Raw genomic sequence first — 22,305 nt, 5'->3', positions numbered from 1 at the left:
ATATATATATATATATATATATATATATATATATATATATATATATATATATATATATTCAAACAAATGCAACCTCCCAGGCTCCAACCGTAGTGACCAGGAAAATCACGCGGATCCAAACAGCTTTGTAATAGGCACAAGTTTATTCACGAGCTGAACCAAACAATCTGACGCGTTTCGGGCATCCGCCCTTGCTCACAGACAGTCAGTGTTGGGAATGGCCACATTTAAATATACTTAGCCCCACAGTGAAAGTGCATTTTTTTCTATTCAGTACCACGTGATAACTGACATAGAGGACAAACTATCAATACTGCTTTGTATGGTCTGTTTTCCAAACATTTGCAAATTATTCAGCCTAATTTGAAGGTAAAATACAAGGATAAAATCCATACAAATTGTGACATTTAAAAAGATACATACATATATAAATATATACATATGTACAATTCAAAGGAATGATGGCAGAAAATTTATATATATAGTACATATCTATATAAATATATAGATATATAGTATATATCTATATAAATATATATACACACACACACTCTGACATATATATAGGGATCGGGAACAGGAACCACAGCATGCAGCAATCCCTTTTAATGTAATACCCCTATCTACACTCAGCAGTAGTATGTGCAATGTATGCAGAAATAATTATATATATATATATATATATATATATATATATATATATATATATATATATATCTGTATCTATAGACATTTATATATATATATAGTACATATCTATATAAATATATAGATATATAGTATATATCTATATAAATATATATACACACACACACTCACATATATATATATATATATATATATATATATATATATATATATATATATATATATATACACACACACACGCACCAACACACACACAAAGGGTCCCTTTTTGCAAACAGCTTTGGCTCATGAGCGTGCATAAAGGCATTAGGATGAATTCATTCGCTTGGAACCACACCTTCATTTTAATAGGAGAACACCCACTTAATTTTCCGGTCACTTAATTTTTCACCCAATACATTTTAAAGAAGGGGCCATGGAGGAAAATATAATTTTGCTATGTGTTCAAAACATACATTAACGCCTGTTGCCCTCGAAGGGTAATTTTCCTCTGCTGGCCCCATGAATATGACTTTTTACTTCAGCAGAGGGCACTGCCAAGTTTAGTTTTAAATAGAGGTGGAGCCGGTTGATATATATTTATATTGACACACTGAATATTGATCTCACTCATGATGTATCTTTGCTATTCATTTTACTTTTCTCTTTGTATCTAGTGAATTCATGCTTATTTCATTGCAGGTCTATTGCAAGAGCAACACCAGAGAGTACACGTTTAAAATAATGGCGGAAGAGCAGCATGCAGATGTGAGGGTCCGGTAGGAGTTTGTCACAGCGCCCCCCCAGGCCGGTGGGAGTATGCATCTCAGGAGCTATCTCAAGACCCTCTTCTGCCACAACACTGTGGTGTACTGGATGATACTGTGCCTTAAGTTCAGTTGTGTAGCTCAGCTGCTGGTGCCCGAGTGCCATCTTCAAAGAAACTTAGTCAAAGGCTTTTCAAGAGATGGAGATATCCTGGTCGGGGGCACGTTCGCCATCCATGATGCCAGGGAGTATGAGTCCCCCACCTTCACAGAGACACCTGCAAGAATTTCATGCCAGACGTAAGAAACATGGAAATTATCAAGAATAAGTATTACATTCCACTTCTCATGCATATCTTAGACGTTTTTTCAGGAAGTTTCCCAGAAGGCTGGTGTGTCAGGAAAGTTAGCAGGGCTGAAGCCAATCTAGTCACATGTCAAGCTGGCTGGGACTTTTAGAGTTCTTTTAGTTGCATCAACAAGAAGATTGCTTAAACTCTCTAAAATATCTGCGCTTTTCCCTCTCTCACTTTAGACTACAAAAGTGAATATGAAGTCACAGTGGCGTAACAAAACTTGAGGGGGCCCTTTGCAAAGTACATGGAGGGCCTCCCCCCCAGACCCAGTCAGGAGCTCTCAGGCCAGGGGCCCGCTGCCTCGCACAGTGCTGGAGGGGTCCCAGGGAGCTTGGGTGCTCCCCACACCACAGGGTCTGTGGGGACTAATGTTACGCCACAGTGAAGTCCTTTAAACATACCTTGCTCAGCATGGATAGCAACACACAAGGTGTAGAAGTAGCGCATCATACAACATATGAGGTTTTTGTTAATACATGTATGCACCTCGCATTGAAATGACTTGAGAGATACTGACATGGCATCATGTACTTTTTTAGACTATTTGTCTATGTATGCCATGCTTTTACTCATGTTCTATATGATACATGCTGGTTGAAGTTCATTTTTTTACTTTTCTGTATGTATTTTAAACTGCTTTTATGGGCAGGTCTCCCTGCTTAATAAAGATGCTTTGATCGACTGATTGATGATACTGGCATGAGACTGGTTTGAGCAGGATATATTTTGATGCGAACCAATATTGCAATATCTCACAAGAACTTTTTTAACACAAAGGGGCCCATTAGGATGTCGGGTGGATTGCCCCCGCCAGGCTGGCGGTAGCCACCGCCAGCCTGGCGGGGGCAATCCGCCCGACATCCTCACATGTTTCCCCCCCACCATATTAGTATGGCCGGGGGGGGGGGGGAACTCCGCAGACGGAAAGACCGTCCGCCGCTTTTCCGCCCCGGTCGCCTTGCGGCCAGGGCGGAAAAGGAATAATATGGTGGCGTTGTCTATCAGACACCGTCAGCCATATTACAATGGGCATTTTACAATGCCTTTCCGTGGCGGCAATGCCGCCACGGAAAGGCATGCAGTCTTCACTCTGGGGGCCCCCTGCGGGCCCCCAGAGTGAAGGAGGGGTGGGGACTGCACACGGGAGGTACCTGTGGTACCCCCCCACATTTGCATAAACAAAGCGGCATGCACCACGCGGTGCCTGCCGCTTTGTTTATGCAAATGCTGAAATGCATTTCTAGCATTGTGGCGGGCACATCCTAATGCCCCCCACGAGACCCCCGCCCTTATGTCGGGCGGTCCTAATCCCCGTCAGGATGGCGGGCGGGCAAAGTCCGCCCGCCATCCTAATGACCCCCAAAGTGTGATCTTGAAAAAAAAGAAGTTACAGAAATGACGTAAATCAGAATTATGTGAAATTTCATGAATATTGGGTAACTTTAAATTTTGGAAATGCTGCTAATTTCACCAATGTAATAACACATTTGCAGAGGGGTAGTTATTAGTGGATCAACAGCAAAACAATTACTGCTACACTTGTGATAACATGTTATAAGTTATGCCACTCCCTTTCTGCTGACTTCAGAGGTACCTCTAGTAATATCGTGGCATACTGTGCCCCTTGTGTTGACTTCAGAAGGACAGTCTGTCGTTGTGAAATCTTATGCAGCTGTCAAATTAAGGAGGAAGCAGCTGATCAAAAACTTACTTTTGGGGAAAGATGGGTTAATTATGTAATATCATCAGCATTAAGAAAATGTCAATTACATATACATCGGCCTATAGTAAAATTAGCAAAAAGTGACGTTTGTTATTTTGTATGAAAATGGGAAGTTGACAGTATTATATACTGATTAAATATGGGTATAAAATGAGAAATAGTAAGTGATGGGGAAACTCTGAATATGCACTATAGATTACCTAGTGATCGCGCACTTCTAGTATTGTGTCATGGTGAAAATGGTGCAAAATTAATCAAGTGGAGACGCACTCCTTGTTTTTAATGAAAGTTAAACCACTTTCTCTTTTTCTTATTTTTAGCATGCTGCAGTGGGTGGCAAGTTTTTCTCAATCGTGCCGTTTCACGAAACAACCTAACACAAGTCACTAAGACCTGACCCCTGCGCACTGTTGCTTAAGGCAATTGCCTTAAGCAACAGTGCGCAGGAGTCAAGTCTTAGGGCCAGATGTAGGTAGCCCTTTACCGGTCGGAATCGGACAAAAATACCGATTTTCGGCCGTTTCCGACCGGTAAAGGGCAATGGAGATGTAGGGGCACAAAAAACTGACATTATTGGTAATTTTTCCTAATCGGTAAAATTACAGAATCTGTAAATTTACCGATTCTGTAAATTTTACCGATTCGGTAAATTTACCATTCGGTAAAAATACCGAAAATGTATTTCGTGATGTAGGTAGCACTTCTAACAGTGCTACAGGGCCTTTAGAATTCGGTATTTACCATGCAATACAATTGCATGGTAAATAACGAATTCTTGTGTACATGCACATCTGTGCATGTACACCTGTGCCATGTGGCACACAGACCTGCCCTAAGGGCATGTATGTGTGCCACATGGCGCAAACGCCAGTGACAGGGGTGTAACAGGGTGTCAAAGTGACACCCTGTCTCCCTTAGCAATGCGGTATTTTTACCGATTCGGTAAATACCTAATTGGTATTTGCTATTGAATCCTAGGGCTTCAAAGCCTATAGGATTCAATAGCAAATACCGATTCGGTATTTACCGAATCAGTAAATACCAAATCTTACCGATTCGGTAAAAAATACCGAATTTTTACCTACATCTCATTTACCGATTCAGAAATACCGAATCGGTAAAATTCGGTATTTATGAATCGGTAAATGAGATTTACCTACATCTGGCCCTTAGTGACTTGTGTTAGGTTGTATAGTGAAAATGGTGAACATCGGCCATGCAGCTACCGCTTCTAAGTGATGGTACAAATCTGGCCTGACACTCAAGATTCATGAGTGTGAATCTGAAAAATATTCAAGATGAATGGATGATGGTGAAATAATACTATATTCGAATACAATACTTTGGTTAAAAACATTTAGTACACAATATTTCAGTCAGTCGATATTTTGTTCATGTTATTGCTGTACAACAACTGCCTTGAAGATCGCAGTACAATCAGAAACCAATATATGTATGTGTGCATGCTTGTGGGTGGGAGGGCACTGTATGAACTGCATGGAATTTTGCATGTGTATAAATGAGTGTTATGGTGTGTGGATCAAAGCCCTGCAACAATGAGTGACCAATCTGCTAAATATGTGGTGAAGCTTGTGTGGTTCGGTTACCGTTTACTTTGAATGGATAATATTTTGCTTATACTATGCATGGTCTATATATTCTCAGGACTAAAGAACAACTACAGAAGTATAATCCATTTCAGCTTGGTATATATCTTTCTCCACACTGTATGCTGCAGGCTAATGTTTGATGATTTCCAGTGGTTCCAGGCAATGTTGTTTGCCATTGAGGACGTAAACAGGAATCCCAACCTCTTACCCAACATCACCTTGGGCTTCCGGATCCATGATTCCTGCATGGTCATACAGCGAGCCATCGAAGGGACTCTCTGGATTTTGACAGGGCAAGAGGAACCAACCCCAAACTACCAGTGTCTGAGGAATCGCCTTCCTGTAGCCATCATAGGAGATGTCACATCAACACGTTCAATTCTCTTGGCACAAATATTGAGTCTCTACAGACATCCACAGGTAAGTTAGAGATGTGTCGAACTGCATTGAAACTAAATTTGCAGCATGAAGAAGTCGTGATCTTCACGAAAGCATATCAGGGTATTTTATTACACAAACCCCTTCTCATGGATAAACTTTGATGTGGATTTGGACCCATATATAAGCACGGAATGGCCACTTACGACAGGATGTATGACATTACAATGCATGCTTTTACATCGCATGCCTTTACAACGCGGTTTTTACTACGCAAACCTTTACAACGCATAGCGCTTTGGGGTGCTGGATAGTGAATAGTTTAATTTACTATTCCAACTCCAGTCCCCGTGGACACTAGGGAAGGTGTTAGACAGTAAATTAAACTTAATCCCTATCCTAGAGCGCCCCCCAGCGCAATGCGTTGTAATGGTTTGCGTTGTAAAAGTTGCGTCCTAAAAGCACTGCGTGGGAAAAGTTGCGTTGTAAAGGATGTTTCCCCTTACGACATGTTGGATGCCAATCGCCAAGCAAGTCTCTCACATGAGCAAAGTTAATGTGGCTTCTGCATTCAATATTTCCTTACTAGCAAGCAGTATTAATTCGGCACCAATCTTTGCTAAATTCATCAGGTTATGTGCACATTTTTGTGATAGCTCCATTGCAAAACAAAAGTCTTCCAAAGTCCTGCAAAACTCATCACAGGCATTATAAATATTGTGACATTTAAGTGGATATTTAAGATGCCCCCTGCACTCCGTATCATTACCAGCCTCAGTCCTGATTTGCTCATCTACATATCATTGGTTGCAGGTGTGTTTGTCTAATTAGTAAATTAGAAGCAAAACTTAGCAACAACACATAGGATGCATTAGGCTAGCACACAAAAATCCAGGACTGGAAACAGCATCTCTAATGTCCGAGAGTGATTGGTCATTCTAGTGACATCAAAATACTACATCATTATGAAAGTAACATTAGTTATAAAGTTTTCAAACTTTTTGCCGACTATTGAAAAAATACACCTAAGGTACCGTTCACAGTCGTTATATAATACTTCTAACAAAAATGTTTCATTTCTCTAATACAGAGGTTCATCTAACTATATGTTAACCTGAAAAAAAAATTCACAACTCTATTTATACCAAATCAAGATGCAAACCGCAGATATTTTTAAAGTTAATGTAGATTTCACTGACTACATCAGCATCCTCGATATTCATCAGACACTTTCTAATAAATGTAAACGCTTTACCATTCCAAGATATGATGCTCTCCCTGTGTCCACGTATTAAATTCTCACGGCATCAGAACATTTCCAATTTTTACCATAAGAATGTTGGCATCCTCAGTTGCTGGCACCACAACTATGACTCTCCAGATATAAAGTCCGGAATGACTAGGGGCAAAGGATACATTGAAAGCGGTAATATGGCTAATTTTTTGGGATATTCCAATACCAATGGTGGCATGTAATCTGCAGCGGCGGTAGGGCGGGCACACACACACTCCCTTTCAAACGCGCACACACCACATACTTATTCCCAGCAAATACACATGAACACACTCATTCACAGCATGCACAAACCCAGAAATACACAGACCAAACATTCATACTTACTCACAAGCATGCAAACACCCAACATAAAAAAAAAATACTAATAGGGCTGTGGCTCTGACCTCAAGTGGCGGGAGGGAAGCCTCTGTTGTTCCCTGGTGGTAGGAATATCCTGCCACCTGCTCTCACTGGCGGACCAATGAGAGGAGGACCTTCCTTACCTTGTCACAGAGTTGGATGGTATATCAACCAAAAAGGGAGGAACCCTACTGTTATTGTAATAGGGACAGGGTAAGTGAAGTGAGAAGTAAACAAAGGTCCCTAGAGTCTGTTCTTAGAACTGTCCATATAAAAGGGCATATTATCTATGTATATATTTGCAAAGGCATGCACTATACCACGTCATACAAATGTTCTATACAAACACTAAGTTAACAAGGGTCAAACCAACAACAGATCGTAATAAAGGCAAAATTGCTCAAAAATTACAAAATCTTTTGACACATATATTTTATTTATCGTTCATTCTGAAAATTCCCTTATTACAGGGTATCCAACCTTGGACCCACAAAAACAATTCAATTATAAAAGAATTGTTATGTTAATTATTTTATGCAAGCTGAAATCTACAACTGGCAATTTAAGCCAAGATAGAAAACAGTCCTGAAGAAGGTGTATATTGTAGAAAATTCACTGAAACGCAGCGTCGACTAATGTTTTCTTGAAATTAGGATACTAATGTTTTTTTCTTAAATCTGGGAACTGTATTTACTTTGTGATTGTGTGATTTTAATATGTTTTTATATGTGAATACTTTTTAACCTTTCAACATTATGTGTTTTTGTTCTCAATGAAATGATATAATAAAATGTGTCAAAAGATTTTTTAATTTTTGAGCAATTTTGCCTTTATTACTATCTGTAGTTGGTTTGACCCTTGTTAACTTAGTGTTTGTATAGAACATTTGTATGACGTGGTATAGTGCATGACTTTACAAATATATACATAGATAATAAGCCCTTTTATATGGACAGTTCTAAGAACAGACTCTAGGGACCTTTGTTTACTTCTCACAGAGTTGGATGGTGCCAGTGAGAGTTGCTGACCCCACACCACTCTGTGACAAGCGTCACTGATGGACACTTGGCCCTTAGCATCTCAGGGCTTAACCTCATCGATGCTCATGATGAGCTGAGCTCGTCATGAGGCACGGCGCTCCGGTGCTCATGATGAGCTCAGCTCGTCATGAGCCGAGGAACGCTCACACGCAGGGCTAATTCCCCTGCTGTGCTGAGCGTTCCACGGGTAACGGGTGTGGTCATGATGAGCTAAGCTTGTCATGAGCACACGAGCGCCGTGCCTCATGACGAGTTGAGCTCGTCATGGCATGGGGGTGCTGTGCGCGCCCCCCCATCCCCTAGCACAGCGGGGGAATTACCCCCGCACAGAAGAGGTTAAAAGTCTATCATTGATGCCCCCCCTCAACATGAGTGGAAGGCTCACAGATGATTTTGCCAGGCTGAGGAGCTTGTGAACACTGGGCTTTGGAAACTTCAACCTAGGACATTTCAGCTCAGACAGCCAGGTGCCTGCACATTTAATGCATGTACAGCCCCGTGGAGTGTCTGTCTTGCTGACCTTTGCTCAGCCTATAAGACACTCTTCCTGTGTCAGAAAAAGGTGGAGAAGTGGGGCCACACACCCCTAATGACAGGCTGCAGCTGCACACTACCAAGCCAAGATTTTAATCTGGCCAATGTGTTGACAAAACCAGTACTTTTGTGAGGCCCTTCTGCCCCTTTCCTCAAGATCACAATATTACTGGAAATGTAAGCAAACAAAAATATAAGTTAACTGTTTTATTTCTCAAAAGTATTCAATTACATTCCCTGTCACATACAAGTACATCTGTAACAACCAAGCTAAAGGTAGTTGATGCTTCTTTGAGCCTAGAAAACCTATATAGAAAGAAAATGTAAAATAACGCTTTGAATGAGACCAGAAACTGCTGTCTTTTCTTTATAAAAAAACTTCAACTAAATTTTGGCTGACAAAATGAATAACATAAAATGCAGTGGTACACAGTGTATTAGAGTACAGAACATATGTGAGTACTTGAACCCACCACATAAGAGGGATTAGCAGTGCGCTGCTGCCTTGCACACAAAGGCCATTCTTACTTTAATGCTAAGGAAAATAACAATGATATGATATGATATAGACATTTGATATAGCGCATAAATCACTCTAGAAGGAGTATATTGGCGCTGCCTTGCTGACAAAGGAGGAAATTCCTAAAACAACCAGGACTTCAAACTATTCTTGAACGAGATGAAGTCTGAGGAGGAGTGGAGACTAAAGGGGTGTTTGTTCCAGGGATAGGGTCTGGTGTAGGAAAACGATCTGCCCCCCCTGGTTTGAGGTCAGAACATGAGTGATAATCAGAAGAGCCTTATCTGAGGACCTGAGGCATCCAGTGGGCCAATATGTTTTTAAACAAATGAACTAGTAGGCGAGCGTGATTTGTGAAGTGCCTTCTGTGCCAAACAGCAAAGTTTAAAGACAATCCCCTTTCTGATTGGCAGCCAATTAAGCTTCCGAGGAGTAGGGGAGGAGGGGGAGCGAGAAGAGAGATTGCAGAATAGTCTAGTGGTGGTGTTCTGGACCACCTCCAACATGGTCAGCAAGGTGTCGTTTACTGATGTTAACAGAGCATTCCTGCTGTCCAGGGGACTGATAATGAAAGCCTGTTCAAGAGTTTTCCTATCTTGAAGCCAAGGGAGGGCCTTTGTAAGAAGCTTCATAGTGGCAAAGCAGGAGCCGCAAGTGGCATTTACTTGGTCCTTCATGGACAGTAATCAATCAAATTTCACTCCGCGCATTTTCACAGTCTGCTAAATTGAAGGGGCAGGGCCAAGTTCAGACTGCCAGCAGTCGGCCGATCATAGCTCAGACGCTTTCCCAAGATAATAATTTCAGTCTTGTCGTCGTTTCATTTGAGATAGTTACTAGTCATCTAAACAGCGACTTCCCTCATACAATTAGCAAATTTGCTTTTCACCTTGTCTAGATCTGGGCCGAAGAAATAAGAAGTTAATTGTTGTCAGCATACAACATGATCTCCACATCGCAGGCTCTCATGATCTGGACAAGTGGCACCACATAGATATTAAAGAGGGTGGGGCATTCCCTTGTTCAAGTACATGATAACTCGTGACTTGAAGGGTTCCAATCAGACTTCTTGAGTTCAGTTGGTAAGGAAATCGCAGAGCCAGTAAAGGACTCTACCATGCAGCCCAGCCTTGTGCAGCCTGTGAATTAAGATGGAATGATAGACTGGGTCAAACGCCATTGACAAATCCAGCAGCACCAACATAAGTGGGGTACATGTGTCAAGAGAGAGCTTGATATTATCAACCACGGCTAGCAGAGTGCTCCCTGTGCTGGGGAGCTCTCTGTAACCGGATTGTGAGCAGTCCAGGCTGGGATTGTGCTCGAGAAAGGCAGTGAGTTGTTTATTGATAAACCTTTCCAGAGACTTGGCAAAGAGAGCATTTCTTAAGAAAAGGAGACACAAATGCGTGCATCCACTCCAGAGGCACTTTGGCTGTAGTCAAAGAGAGGTTATATAAGTCTGTGACTACAGGAGCCAGATAAGTTGCTAACTTAGCTATTATTCTGGGAGGGCAAAGGTGAACAGGACTTAGCATGGAATACCATATCCAACACCTGAGCCTCTGAGCAGAGTGTGAATGTACTCCAGCTACCCATTGCCATCGGTTAGGGATGATTAAGATCGAAATTGGGCTGAAGGCTATCCGAGATAGTTGGCAGATTTTGTAGATAGATTCAATATTGTCTTCAAAGAAGTTGACCAAATTGTCACAGACATCCTGGGAGGCCTCAATGGTGGAGACAAAGGCACAGGGTTTCACAAAGTCATTTAATGGCAGTAGAGAGGAGGATGGAGGGGTTTAGGGAGGGCTGAGCAGCAGTTTAGGGAGGGGTTAAACACCCATCCACAAAAGAGTCATTACATTGTTATTCACAGACTGCATGTCTAAACTTATAACATCTAAAAAGGACCAAACATAGAAGTAGGTATACTCCAGCTCAGACCTGGAGAAAGCCCAGCACCACACATGGCCAGTGACTAGTACTTCAACACCCTCTTATAGAAAATAGAGCCCTATAGAAAATAATGTTAACATGAATTACTTCTTTTGACTTTTTAAAAAACATATATTCATTGAATTAACTACTTAAAATTACAATTATATATAAATAAAACATATATAATATTTTACGATAAAATATTTTAATAACATTTTTCAATTTAACAAATAATGTATCTTACAGTTTGAAAACATAACTAAAATTATTTATACATAGTAAATGATCAATTGTAATGTATGTACATTAATGAAATATTGAATTCAAAATTAGTTAATAGTGCTGATAGTCTTTGAATTTTGAAGAAGGTGAGATTTGAGCATTTATGAGTGCAGCATAACTGTCACATAGTACATCCACAGGGTTATTGAGCTAGATTTTAGGCACTGATAAGGGGCAGGTGTCAACCATACCATTTTCGCAGCTTATCACCAAGTTTCAACCTCTACCCTCCCCATATCCCACCCTACTTTTCCAAGTAATGATGAAGACATTGCTAATCTAAACAGTTTTTGGCTTTCCCATTGCTGTGCCCATTTTCTTAGTCACCACTGCGGTAACGCCAAAAGCCTGTCAGACCGGAAGAAATTCTAATCTGGCAGGTGGCTTGACCACAGGTTTAGCGATGTGGGAGCAGTCAGCCGGCATGGTGTCTGCTCCAGCACCGTCAAACTCGTGATCAGGCCCAAAGTGTGACTCTATATGAGTTTATTTTTTTTTCCAACCATACATGTTTCACATTGAATTGAAAAAGAAATATTGGTTTTGATGGACATTTAGAAATGTGACACCGGTAAAACACATAGGCATATTTTCTAAAATCGTCATCTCAACATATTGAAATAAGCCAAAATGTATTAAGCATGTTTCCACCTGAATAGATGTTTTATAATAGCACTTTTTTCAATTATTTTGTAGATCAGTTATTCTGCATCAAGTCCACTCCTGAGTGACCGGAACCAATTCCCATCCTTTTTCCGAACAGTCCCCAGTGATGACTTCCAGTCTCGTGGTTTGGCTGAGTTGGTCATTTATTTTAACTGGACCTGGGTGGGCCTCATAGCAGACGATGATGACTATGGCCAACAGGGAATAAAACTCCTTCAGGAAGAACTGATCAAGATTGGTGCTTGTGTTGCATTTTCAAGGAATATTGTCACAAGCAGAGCTGACAAGAATGCTTTTGACATTGTCCAAATGATAAAAAACTCATCTGCCAATGCGATTGTCATCTTCTCCAATAGTGGAAATATGGTAGCGGTAATGGATGAGATGGTGAGACAGAGTGTGACTGGAAAGATTTTTGTTGCCACTGAGGGGTGGTCTACATCAGCTCTACTGCTAGTGGAAAAATACTCTGAAATTCTCACTGGCACCATTGGATTTGAAATTCACAGTAGAGAGATGCCAGGGTTTGAGGAGTATCTCACCAACCTCCATCCATTGAACACTAGAGATCATATGCTTCTTCAAGAGTTCTGGGAAGACACATTTAGTTGTAAGTTTCAACAGGAAGTGGTAGAATCCCTGAATGTATACAGCAATGACACTGTACAGTGTACTGGTGCTGAGAAGCTAGAAAAGCAGCATGTAAACCCCAGTGGTGTCACCAGGTTTGGACTCCCTTACAAAATCTACACTGCAGTTTCTGCCATTGCATTGGCTTTGCAGGATCTGAGCTCCTGTAGCCTTACTGGTGCATCCTTTGATCAGGGAACCTGTGTGGATATTAAGGGGTTTCAGCCATGGCAGGTGAGAGCGTCTGAAGGGATTAATTCCGAAAATGCTCAATTCTAACAATTTGTTTTTGACAATTTGCACATTTATGGGGAAATCCGCACTTAAAGTGGCATATTCAGTGGATTGGTCCAATCGAAACTCATGTTTTTTTTTCACATACAATTGTAATATATTGGTGCTTGGTAACAGCTTCAATATTGTGAAAAATATTCAAAAATAAATTATCTATGTATACATGTTAACGCATTTTAAATAGGTGCCTTGATTAGAACAGTTACCTTTATATAGAAAATCCTTCCAAATTTTAAGTATTTACACAGGTTTTATTTAACTTTATGAAATTTGCAGATAGTTTAGTGTTAAATAACATAATCAGAACCACAACTTTCCCCCTTCCTTAATTAAAATGAACCCATGTGGATATTCCTCTAGATCTATTAAACTCTGCATTGTCTCATCTGAGTGGAAGATATTATTTATTTATTTATTTATTTTTGATATTTGATAAAGCGCGAACAATTGCCCGCAGGCGTCTCGGCGCTATTACTATTGCAGACTTCTCCATTGCTGGGATTCAGACATTTAATAGTTAAACCAACAGGTTTTCAGTTGTTTTCTAAACAACATGAGAGTTGGGCTAGTCCTAATAGCTTGGGGGAGTGTGTTCCACAATTTTGGAGCCGCAACCAGAAAACGACGATCTCCCCAAGTAACCAACTTAGTGCGGGGCACCACCAAGTCGTTCAGGTTGGAAAAGCGGAGTGGTCGTGAAGGGTTGTATGGAATTAGCCGATCTCTCAAAAATTGAGGCGCTTGTTGATGCAGTGATTTGTAGACTATGCATAAGGTCTTGAATTTAATTCGGTTTCTAATGGGGAGCCAGTGATAACTTCTGATGGTGTCGGCAATGGGTTTATACCTAGGAATTCCCGAAAGAAGTCTGGCAGCTGCATTCTGTACTGTCTGCATTTTCTTGATGACCCTGGTCTGAGCATTAGCAAACAGGCCGTTGCAATAATCTAATGCAGATAAAACTAGGGAGCTTACCAAGGTCTTGCCTGCACTCTTTGGAAGAAAAGGAAGGATTTTTTTCACCAGACGTAATTTGTAAAAAGCTGTGGCGGCAGTCTGATTGGCATGATCAACAAAATTAAGGTCATTATCAAAGATAACACCCAGGTTCCTCACCTTGGGAGTTGGTTTCGGCAGGGTTCCGAAAGATGTTGGCCACCAGACGGGGGACCAGCTAGGAGATAGATGTCCAAAAGTAACCACCTCCTTTTTTTCGGAGTTAAGTTTTAAACAGTTTGCAGACATCCACTGTCCTGTTTTAAAACCCTCTGCCACTATTTCTCCATCATTTTTAATGGCTAGCACCAACTGTGTGTCATCTGCGTATGAGGTAAGGTTCATCCCATATGCTTTGATGGTTTTAGCTAGGTCCGACACATAGATATTGAATAGTGTCGGACTTAGGGATGAACCTTGAGGTACCCCACACGGCAAAGACAGATTAGCCGATTCAAATGGTCCCAGCGTCACCGCCTGCGATCTTTCGTTCAAAAACGAAGCCAGTAGGTTCTTAGCTGAGCCCTGCACACCCATTTTCTCGACACAGTCGACCAAAATCTGATGGTCGACCGTGTCGAAGGCTGCCGAGAGATCCAACAGCACCAGCAGTGCAGAGCCTCCTTGGTCTCGGATGACTCTGATGTCATCCGCAGCCTTAATCAAAGCAGTCTCTGTTCCATGGAACTTGCGAAACCCAAATTGGGTCTCATCGAGTAGGTGATGTTCCTCCATAAAAGCTGCTAGTTGGGTGTTCATTGCCTTTTCCACCACCTTAGCCAAAAATGAAAGGTTGGCAATCGGTCTATAGTTTTATCTAAGCCTGGTTTTTTCAGAAGGGGCTTCAATAGGGTTTTTTTTAACAAACTCGGATAGATTCCAGTACTGAACATGAGGTTACAGATTTGTGTAATAGCTGGAATCAAAGAATCCATGATCGGGACAAGGGTTTTCAAGGGACATGGATCCAGTGCTGAACCCGATTTAATGGAGCGGATGATATCTCTAGCTTGGGTCTCTGAAATATCCACAAACTGTGAGAATGCACTGCTAAGGGGGGCAGTATGTATATCATTAGTGCTGTGAGTAGCAGTGGAGGAAAAGGCTGAGTAAATGTCATTCACTTTTGTGAAGAAGAATAGTGCTAATGAGTCACAGAAGATTTGTGAAGTCGGGGGATTAAGATCCGGGGTATTTCCTGCCAGCTGCTTGGGTATATCATATAGCTTTTTATTGGAATTTTTTGCACTCTCTATTTGCTCGCTAAAATACTCTTTTTTGGCTTCTGTAATCATGGATTTGTACTGAGCTAACAGTTCTTTGTAGGTTTTTTTTACTTTCCTCATCATAGTTTTTTCTCCAGTACCTTTCTCTGTTTCTACAGAGTTGTTTCTGCTTTCTTAATTCCTCAGAAAACCATGGTGCTGAGGGGATGTTCCTATTTCTGGTTCTTAGTTTGATCGGTACTAGTTTGTTAATGGCTTGACCTAACCAGTCTTGGTATTGCTTAATGGCCGTATCTGGGTCATCAAACAGAGTTGGTTTAGTACTATCCAGTGAAATCTTGAGGTTAGGAATGTTGATGTCTTTCCAGGCCTTAAATGGTTCACGACTAAGAGGGGGTATCCTGGCGATGGAGGCCTCATTAGTTGTGATGGCACCAAGAATTATGTGATGATCAGACCAGGGTAGCGGGAGGATGTTAGTGATTTGGAGATCTTCTAAATTAGTGAAGATACCATCCAATGTATGCCCTGCATCATGAGTAGGTCTGTTTACTAGTTGTGAGAGCCCCAACATTTCCATCTCAGACAGGAGAGACAATGTATCTTTATCATCATCTCTGTCTAGATGGAAGTTGAAGTCTCCCAATACTGTTAGTGACTTCTCAATTGCCAGTGATTCCAAAATAGTGCCGACTTCAATGAGGAATCCAGAGCGTGCTCCTGGCCGTCTATATAGTAGCATTCCCCTAAAATTGTACGTGGGGGATAGAAAAATATCAAATTGCAGTGCTTCACAAGTGACCGAGAGTATCGGTGAGGTCCGGATGTTATATGTATCTCGGGCGATTATAGCTATCCCACCTCCTCTTTTGCCCTGTCTGTCATATCTGTGGGCTCTAAATCCATTTGGGACGGCAATCACGAGATCTGGGTCGGACGACTTGTCCATCCATGTTTCCGTCAAAAACATGATATCAATATTCCTGTCTCTGAGTAGGTCAGCTATTTCTTGCCTGTGCTTTCCCAATGAGCGGACATTAGTGAGTGCTATTATCATTTTTTTGGAGTATTTCTGATTATTGACGTCGGTTAAATTATTCATTAAAGGTATGATGGCCTGGCAATGCTTACATTCAAGAGAGGAGATATCGGTGATAGACTCCAGGTTAAACCTAGTACATCTATCTGTGGGCGGAGGACGTAGATCGGTCAGCATTAGGGATGAGTAAGGTAGATGGTGAGATATACCGTGAGATCCAGGGGTTGTGGCCCTCCGCCCGGTCCCGGCGCGGACGGGCGCAGACAGGCTTGGCTTTGGCGCGCCGGTGGCGCGCCCACTGAGCCCGCCCGCTGCGCGGACGGAAGGGCATCGTCTATTTATACTGTGTAGAGGAGGGTGGGAGGCGTCCTGCAACTGGACCACCAACCCTTTCTCCCTGCAAGATGGCGCCCACAGCCTTTACCCCGCGTCGTCAGCCCCTAATCGGCTGCGCCGGGATGAATGAAGGCGTGTAGAGCAAGCCTCGGTGCAACGCGATTCTTGCACTCGAGTGACTCTTAAATGGTAATTTAAAAATGACACTAGTAAAATATATACAATTTTTAAAAGTTATTACCAGGTAATTGCATACGAAGTGCTTAATTTGAGAATGAAAGAGTGCTGGTGCCCTAAGCTCTTCTCATACCCCGGTGACTGCTGGTGCAAATAAACATCAGCACACCAAATACTAAGCTCGGTGATCTTTAATTCATTACCAGACACTCCCAGTCCCTTTTTGTCACCCTTGCTGGTTCCTTCTTTCTGTTTGTGATGGTTTTGCTTTATTTTTCTCAGTTCATTTTCCAGATCTGTATGTATTTCCCTCTCTTGCACTCAGTAAATGCCTGACATGGTAATATACTGGTTGGTCCCTGACGTTAAGTGCCAGTGCCCCCCACCGGCAACCAATAGGTCAAATTAAGCACTGAACATGCACCAGTGTATTCTTACTTCATTTCTTCAAAATGGTGTTGGACATTAGTGTCCCATAAAATCTCAAGCAATGGGTATATCTAAAGAATATGCAATACCATCCCTTATTCCCTCACAATTTATCCAACACTATCAAACCTCCCTCTGTGGTCTGTAATATGCAGAGGTGAAGTGACTTCTGCTCAAAATATTGTAATGCTGGAAAAATGTCACTCTATTGGTCTTGTTCCAACACTAAACATAACTAATCTTCCTGGTCACTGTGAGACCTCGAGTTAAAATGCTTCTGAGGTGAGGATCATTGCTTATTGATTAAAGCAACTCCATGAGCCGAGTCTATAATCCTTGCAACAGCCTTTTGTTGACCTGTAAGATGTTTTACAGATGTGTCTGTAATTGAACTGTGCACTATCCACTATATTGTTTGACCTTTCCTAAATCCTTCTTTTCCATTGATCCTGAAATCCACATAACAATAAATTCATCTTGCTTTTGAAAAGCAGGACCTCAATTATATGTTAGTGCGCCATCCATCCTTCAAGTTCTCACGTCAGACTTTCATATCCTAATATAAAATCGGGATTCCGTAGGGAGGGTATGGGCAAGCCAAAGAAGCATTAAATCCCCAGACTGCTACATTAATCAAAACCTGAAAATGTTGGACATTTACATGTGGCAGACTTAAACCTGGTCGGGGGTAGTGGGTTGTCTTCAACATCAAATGACACATCAAATGAAAAGCTTTTTACTTTTTCTCCTTCCAGTCTATTGTATGTGTATAATAATTCATATAATCTTGCTTTATGCCAAACCTTCTTTACCCCTGCCTTGTTGCTTCAATTAATCAGTCAATCAAATCAATCGGCATTTAAAAAGCGCAACACTGTTGCCCCTAGGGTATCTTGGCACTGTGTCTCTGTCAAAGAGCCACATCTTGAGTCTTTTTCTGAAGTCTGCCAGTAAGGGGGTTGTGTGGAAATGGAGTGGAAGAACATTCCAGGTCATGATGGAGGGGAAGAAGCAGCCACCACAGTGGCTGTGACAGAAGTGGGGGGTGTGCGAGTGTGAGTGAAGAGAAGCGCAAGTGTCTAACGTGTTGGTGAAAGTTCAGTCGATGGTTGAGGTTGGAAGGTCCTAGGTCGTGGAGGGCTTTGTAAGCATGAGTGAGGAGCTTGAACTGGCATCTTTTCTGGATGGATGTCAGCGCCCGACATCGCCATCGCCATCCCGGACGGATACAAGCTCGTCCGGAGGGACCGCGTGAACCAGACTGGAGGAGGCATCGCCATCGTCCACAAGAACACAATCCGCATCACGACCGACGCCGACGACACCTACCCCGCCGCCGAACACCTACACTTCCAGATTCACACCGACCCAAAGACGACCCTCAGAGGCACCCTCGTCTACAGACCCCCGGGACCACGCACCCAATTCAGCGAAGACATCGCCGACTTCATCAGCCCACACGCCCTCCCCTCCGCCGACTACATCCTCCTAGGAGACCTCAACTTCCACCTGGAGAACAACAAGGACTGCAACACCGTCACCCTGCTGGACAACCTCGCCAACCTCAGACTCAAGCAACTGGCCAACACCCCCACCCACTACGCCGGCCACACGCTTGACCCAGTCTTCTCCTCCAGCAAGCACATCGCCTTCAGCCACTCCACCGAACTTCACTGGACCGAGCACAGCTGCTTCCACTTCAACTTCAGAAAAACCACCACCCACAACAGGTTCCTCACAGAAACTGGAGCAAGATCACCGCCGACCAGCTCACCACTTCCCTCTACCAGAACCCACCCGCCAGCACACCGGACCCCAACGAAGCAGCCCTCAACTTCACGCACTGGCTGACCGCCTGCGCCGACGACCTCGCACCACTGAAGAACCCTCCCAGCAACCCCAGAAGCAAGAAGGCCCCCTGGTTCACCGACGAACTGAAGGACTCCAAGAAGACCTGCCACACCCTCGAGAAAGGCTGGCTCCTCGACTGGACCACTGACAACATGACCGCCCTCAAACACGCCACCCGCAAGCACCACCAGCTCATCCGCACCACCAAGAAGAAATCACTGAAGGATCGACTGGACCACAACGCACACGACAGCAAGGAACTCTTCAGCATCGTCAAGGAGTTCTCCAACCCCAGCACCGGCAACAACGACATCACCCCTTCACAAGATCTCTGCAACTCCCTCGCCTCGTTCTTCCACCGTAAGATTGCCGACATCCACAACAGCTTCGGCTCACCATCCACGCACCCAACCACAGAACCAACGCACCCCACCGCCACCCTCCGCACCTGGACCACGGTGACGACCGAAGACACAGCCCGCACGATGAACACCATCCACTCCGGATCTCCGACTGACCCCTGCCCCCACCACGTCTTCAACAAGGCCGACTCCACCATCGCACCCCAACTCCGAGACGTCATCAACACCTCCTTCGACACCGCCACCTTCCCGGAGAGCTGGAAGAACGCCGAGCTCAGTGCCCTGCTGAAGAAACCAACAGCGGACCCCACCGACCTCAAGAACTTCCGCCCCATCTCGCTCCTCCCTTTTCCTGCCAAAGTCATCGAGAAGATTGCCAACAGACAACTTGCCGCCTTCCTCGAGACGAATGGATGCCTCGACCCCTCGCAGTCCGGTTTCAGAGCCAACCACAGCACCGAGTCCACCCTCATCGCAACCACCGACGACATCCGAGCCCTTCTCGACAACGGGGAAACAGCGGCACTCATCCTCCTGGACCTCTCAGCAGCGTTCGACACGGTCTGCCACCGCACCCTAGTCCAACGGATGTATGACGTTACAACGCATACTTTTACCACGCATACCATTACAACGCGGTTTTTACCACGCATACCATTACAACGCATAGCGCTTTGGGGTGCTGGATAGTGAATAGTTTAATTTACTATTCCAACTCCAGTCCCCGTGGACACTAGGGAAGGTTATTGGATAGTAAATTAACCTATTCCCTATCCTAGAGCGCCCCCCAGCGCAATGCGTTGTAATGGTATGCGTGGTAAAAACCGCGTTGTAATGGTAGTGCGTGGTAAAAAAGGCGTGGTAAAGGTTGTATACCTAGTCCAACGCCTCAGCAACACCGGCATCCAAGAGAAGGCGCTGAAGTGGATCATCTCGTTCCTCGCCGGAAGAACACAGAGAGTCCACCTCCCCCCGTTTCGATCCAAGGCCACCGAAGTCATCTGCGGCGTCCCGCAAGGATCATCACTCAGCCCCACCCTCTTCAACGTCTACATGAGACCTCTCGCCACCATCGCACGCCAACACAACCTCAACATCATCTCCTACGCCGACGACACCCAGCTGATCCTGTCCCTCACCAGAGACCCCGACACCGCCAGAACCAGAAGGGATGAAAGACGTCGCCGAGTGGATGAAGAACAGCCGCCTGAAACTGAACTCAGACAAGATGGAAGTCCTCATCCTGGGACCATCACACTCCGCCTGTGACAACTCCTGGTGGCCCCCAGCCCTGGGTACCGCCCCCAAACCTACAGACCACGCACGCAACCTGGGCTTCATCCTAGACTCCTCCCTCTCGATGACCAGACAAGTCAACGCCGTCTCCTCTTCATGCTTTCACACCCTCCGCATGCTCCGCAAGATCTTCCGTTGGATCCCGACCGAAACCAGGAAGACGGTCACCCAGGCCCTCGTCACCAGCTGACTGGACTACGGAAACACCCTCTACGCTTGAACCACAGCCAAGCTACAGAAAAGACTCCAACGCATCCAGAACGCCTCCGCCCGACTCATCCTGGACATCCCCCGACGCAGCCACATCTCCGGTCACCTGAGGGACCTACACTGGCTCCCCGTCAACAAGAGCATCACGTTCAGGCTCCTCACCCGCGCACACAAGTCTCTCCACGACCTGGGCCATAAGCACCTCAACGACCGCCTGACCTTCCACACGCCCACCCGCCAGCTACGGTCTGCTAGCCTCGCCCTCGCCGCCGTACCACGCATCCGAAGAGCCATCGCCGGAGGCAGATCCTTCTCCTACCTGGCGGCCAAGACATGGAACTCCCTCCCCATCCACCTTCGACTGACCCAGGACCACCTCGCCTTCAGGAGGCAACTCAAGACCTGGCTGTTCGAGCAGTAGCGAACCCCTCCCGCCAAGCGCCTTGAGACCCTCCCGGGTGAGTAGCGCGCTATACAAGTGTTGTGATTGATTGATTGATTGATTGATTGATGGGGAGCCAGTGGTGGTCTTTCAGGTTGGGGGCAATGTGGGTTCATTTGAGGATGTTCAGGATGAGTCTGGTTGCAGAGTTCTATATGGTCTGGAGTCTTCTGTGGAGCTTGGTGGTGATACCTGTGTGGATTTCATTGCCGTAGTCGAGGTGGCTGGTGACGAGGGCCTGAGTGACGTTATTTCTGGTGTTGGTTGGGAATCCATCTGAAGACTCTGTGGAGCAGGAGAAGTGAGTGGAAGCAGGAGGAGGTGACAGCATTAACTTGTCATTTCATTTTCAGTTGGCTGTCTAGGTTGCGTGCGTGGTCAGTTGGTGTGGGTGTTGGTCTGCGTTCTGCAGGCCACCAGCTGTGGTTTCATGTGGAGGTGTTCTTTCCGATGATCAGTACTTCAGTTTTGTCAAAGTTGAGTTGGAGGCAGTTGTCTCTCATCCATTTGGCTATGTTGGTCAGGGCTTTGCAGAATTTGGTTTTGGCATTGGAAGGGCCCTCAGTGAGTGAGAGGATCACTTGAGTGTCATGTTGATGGGAGATTATGTTGAGTCTGTGGGATCTGAGAATGTTTGTGAAGGGGGTCATGTAGATGTTGAACAGGGTGGGGTTGAGGGATGATCCTTGTGGTACACCACATATGATATCTTTGGGTGCGAAGATGAAGGAAGGCAGTCAGATGCTCGGTGTGCATCCTGCAAGGAAGGAGGTGAGAGCATCTTGCTGTATATCTTTGTCTTGGAGACTGTTGATGAGGGTGTTTTGGGAGACTGTGTCGAAGGTTGCAGAGAGGATGAGGAGGATCAGGGCCACAGTTTCTCCATGGTCAAGAAGGGTTCTGATGTTGTCTGTGGTGGTAATCAGCACAGTCTCAG

The 22,305-nt window shown here is 44.2% G+C and overlaps 1 protein-coding gene across 1 annotated transcript in view; it reads left to right on the top strand.

Annotated features, from left to right (window-relative positions):
• Positions 1 to 1,335: 1,335 nt before the first annotated feature.
• LOC144797892 (extracellular calcium-sensing receptor-like) overlaps positions 1,336 to 22,305 on the top strand; it is a 59,676-nt gene continuing 38,706 nt past the window's right edge. The window contains exons 1-3 of the mRNA XM_078668695.1: positions 1,336 to 1,694; positions 5,212 to 5,503; positions 12,111 to 12,944. Of these exons, the coding sequence (XP_078524821.1) occupies positions 1,447 to 1,694; positions 5,212 to 5,503; positions 12,111 to 12,944 (1,374 nt within the window). The 5' untranslated portion in view covers positions 1,336 to 1,446. The remainder of the gene's footprint in view (positions 1,695 to 5,211; positions 5,504 to 12,110; positions 12,945 to 22,305) is intronic.

Source organism: Lissotriton helveticus, chromosome 12, assembly GCF_964261635.1.
Source record: "Lissotriton helveticus chromosome 12, aLisHel1.1, whole genome shotgun sequence".
Lineage (NCBI taxonomy): Eukaryota > Metazoa > Chordata > Amphibia > Caudata > Salamandridae > Lissotriton > Lissotriton helveticus.
This window is presented reverse-complemented; position numbering and strand designations above follow the sequence as displayed.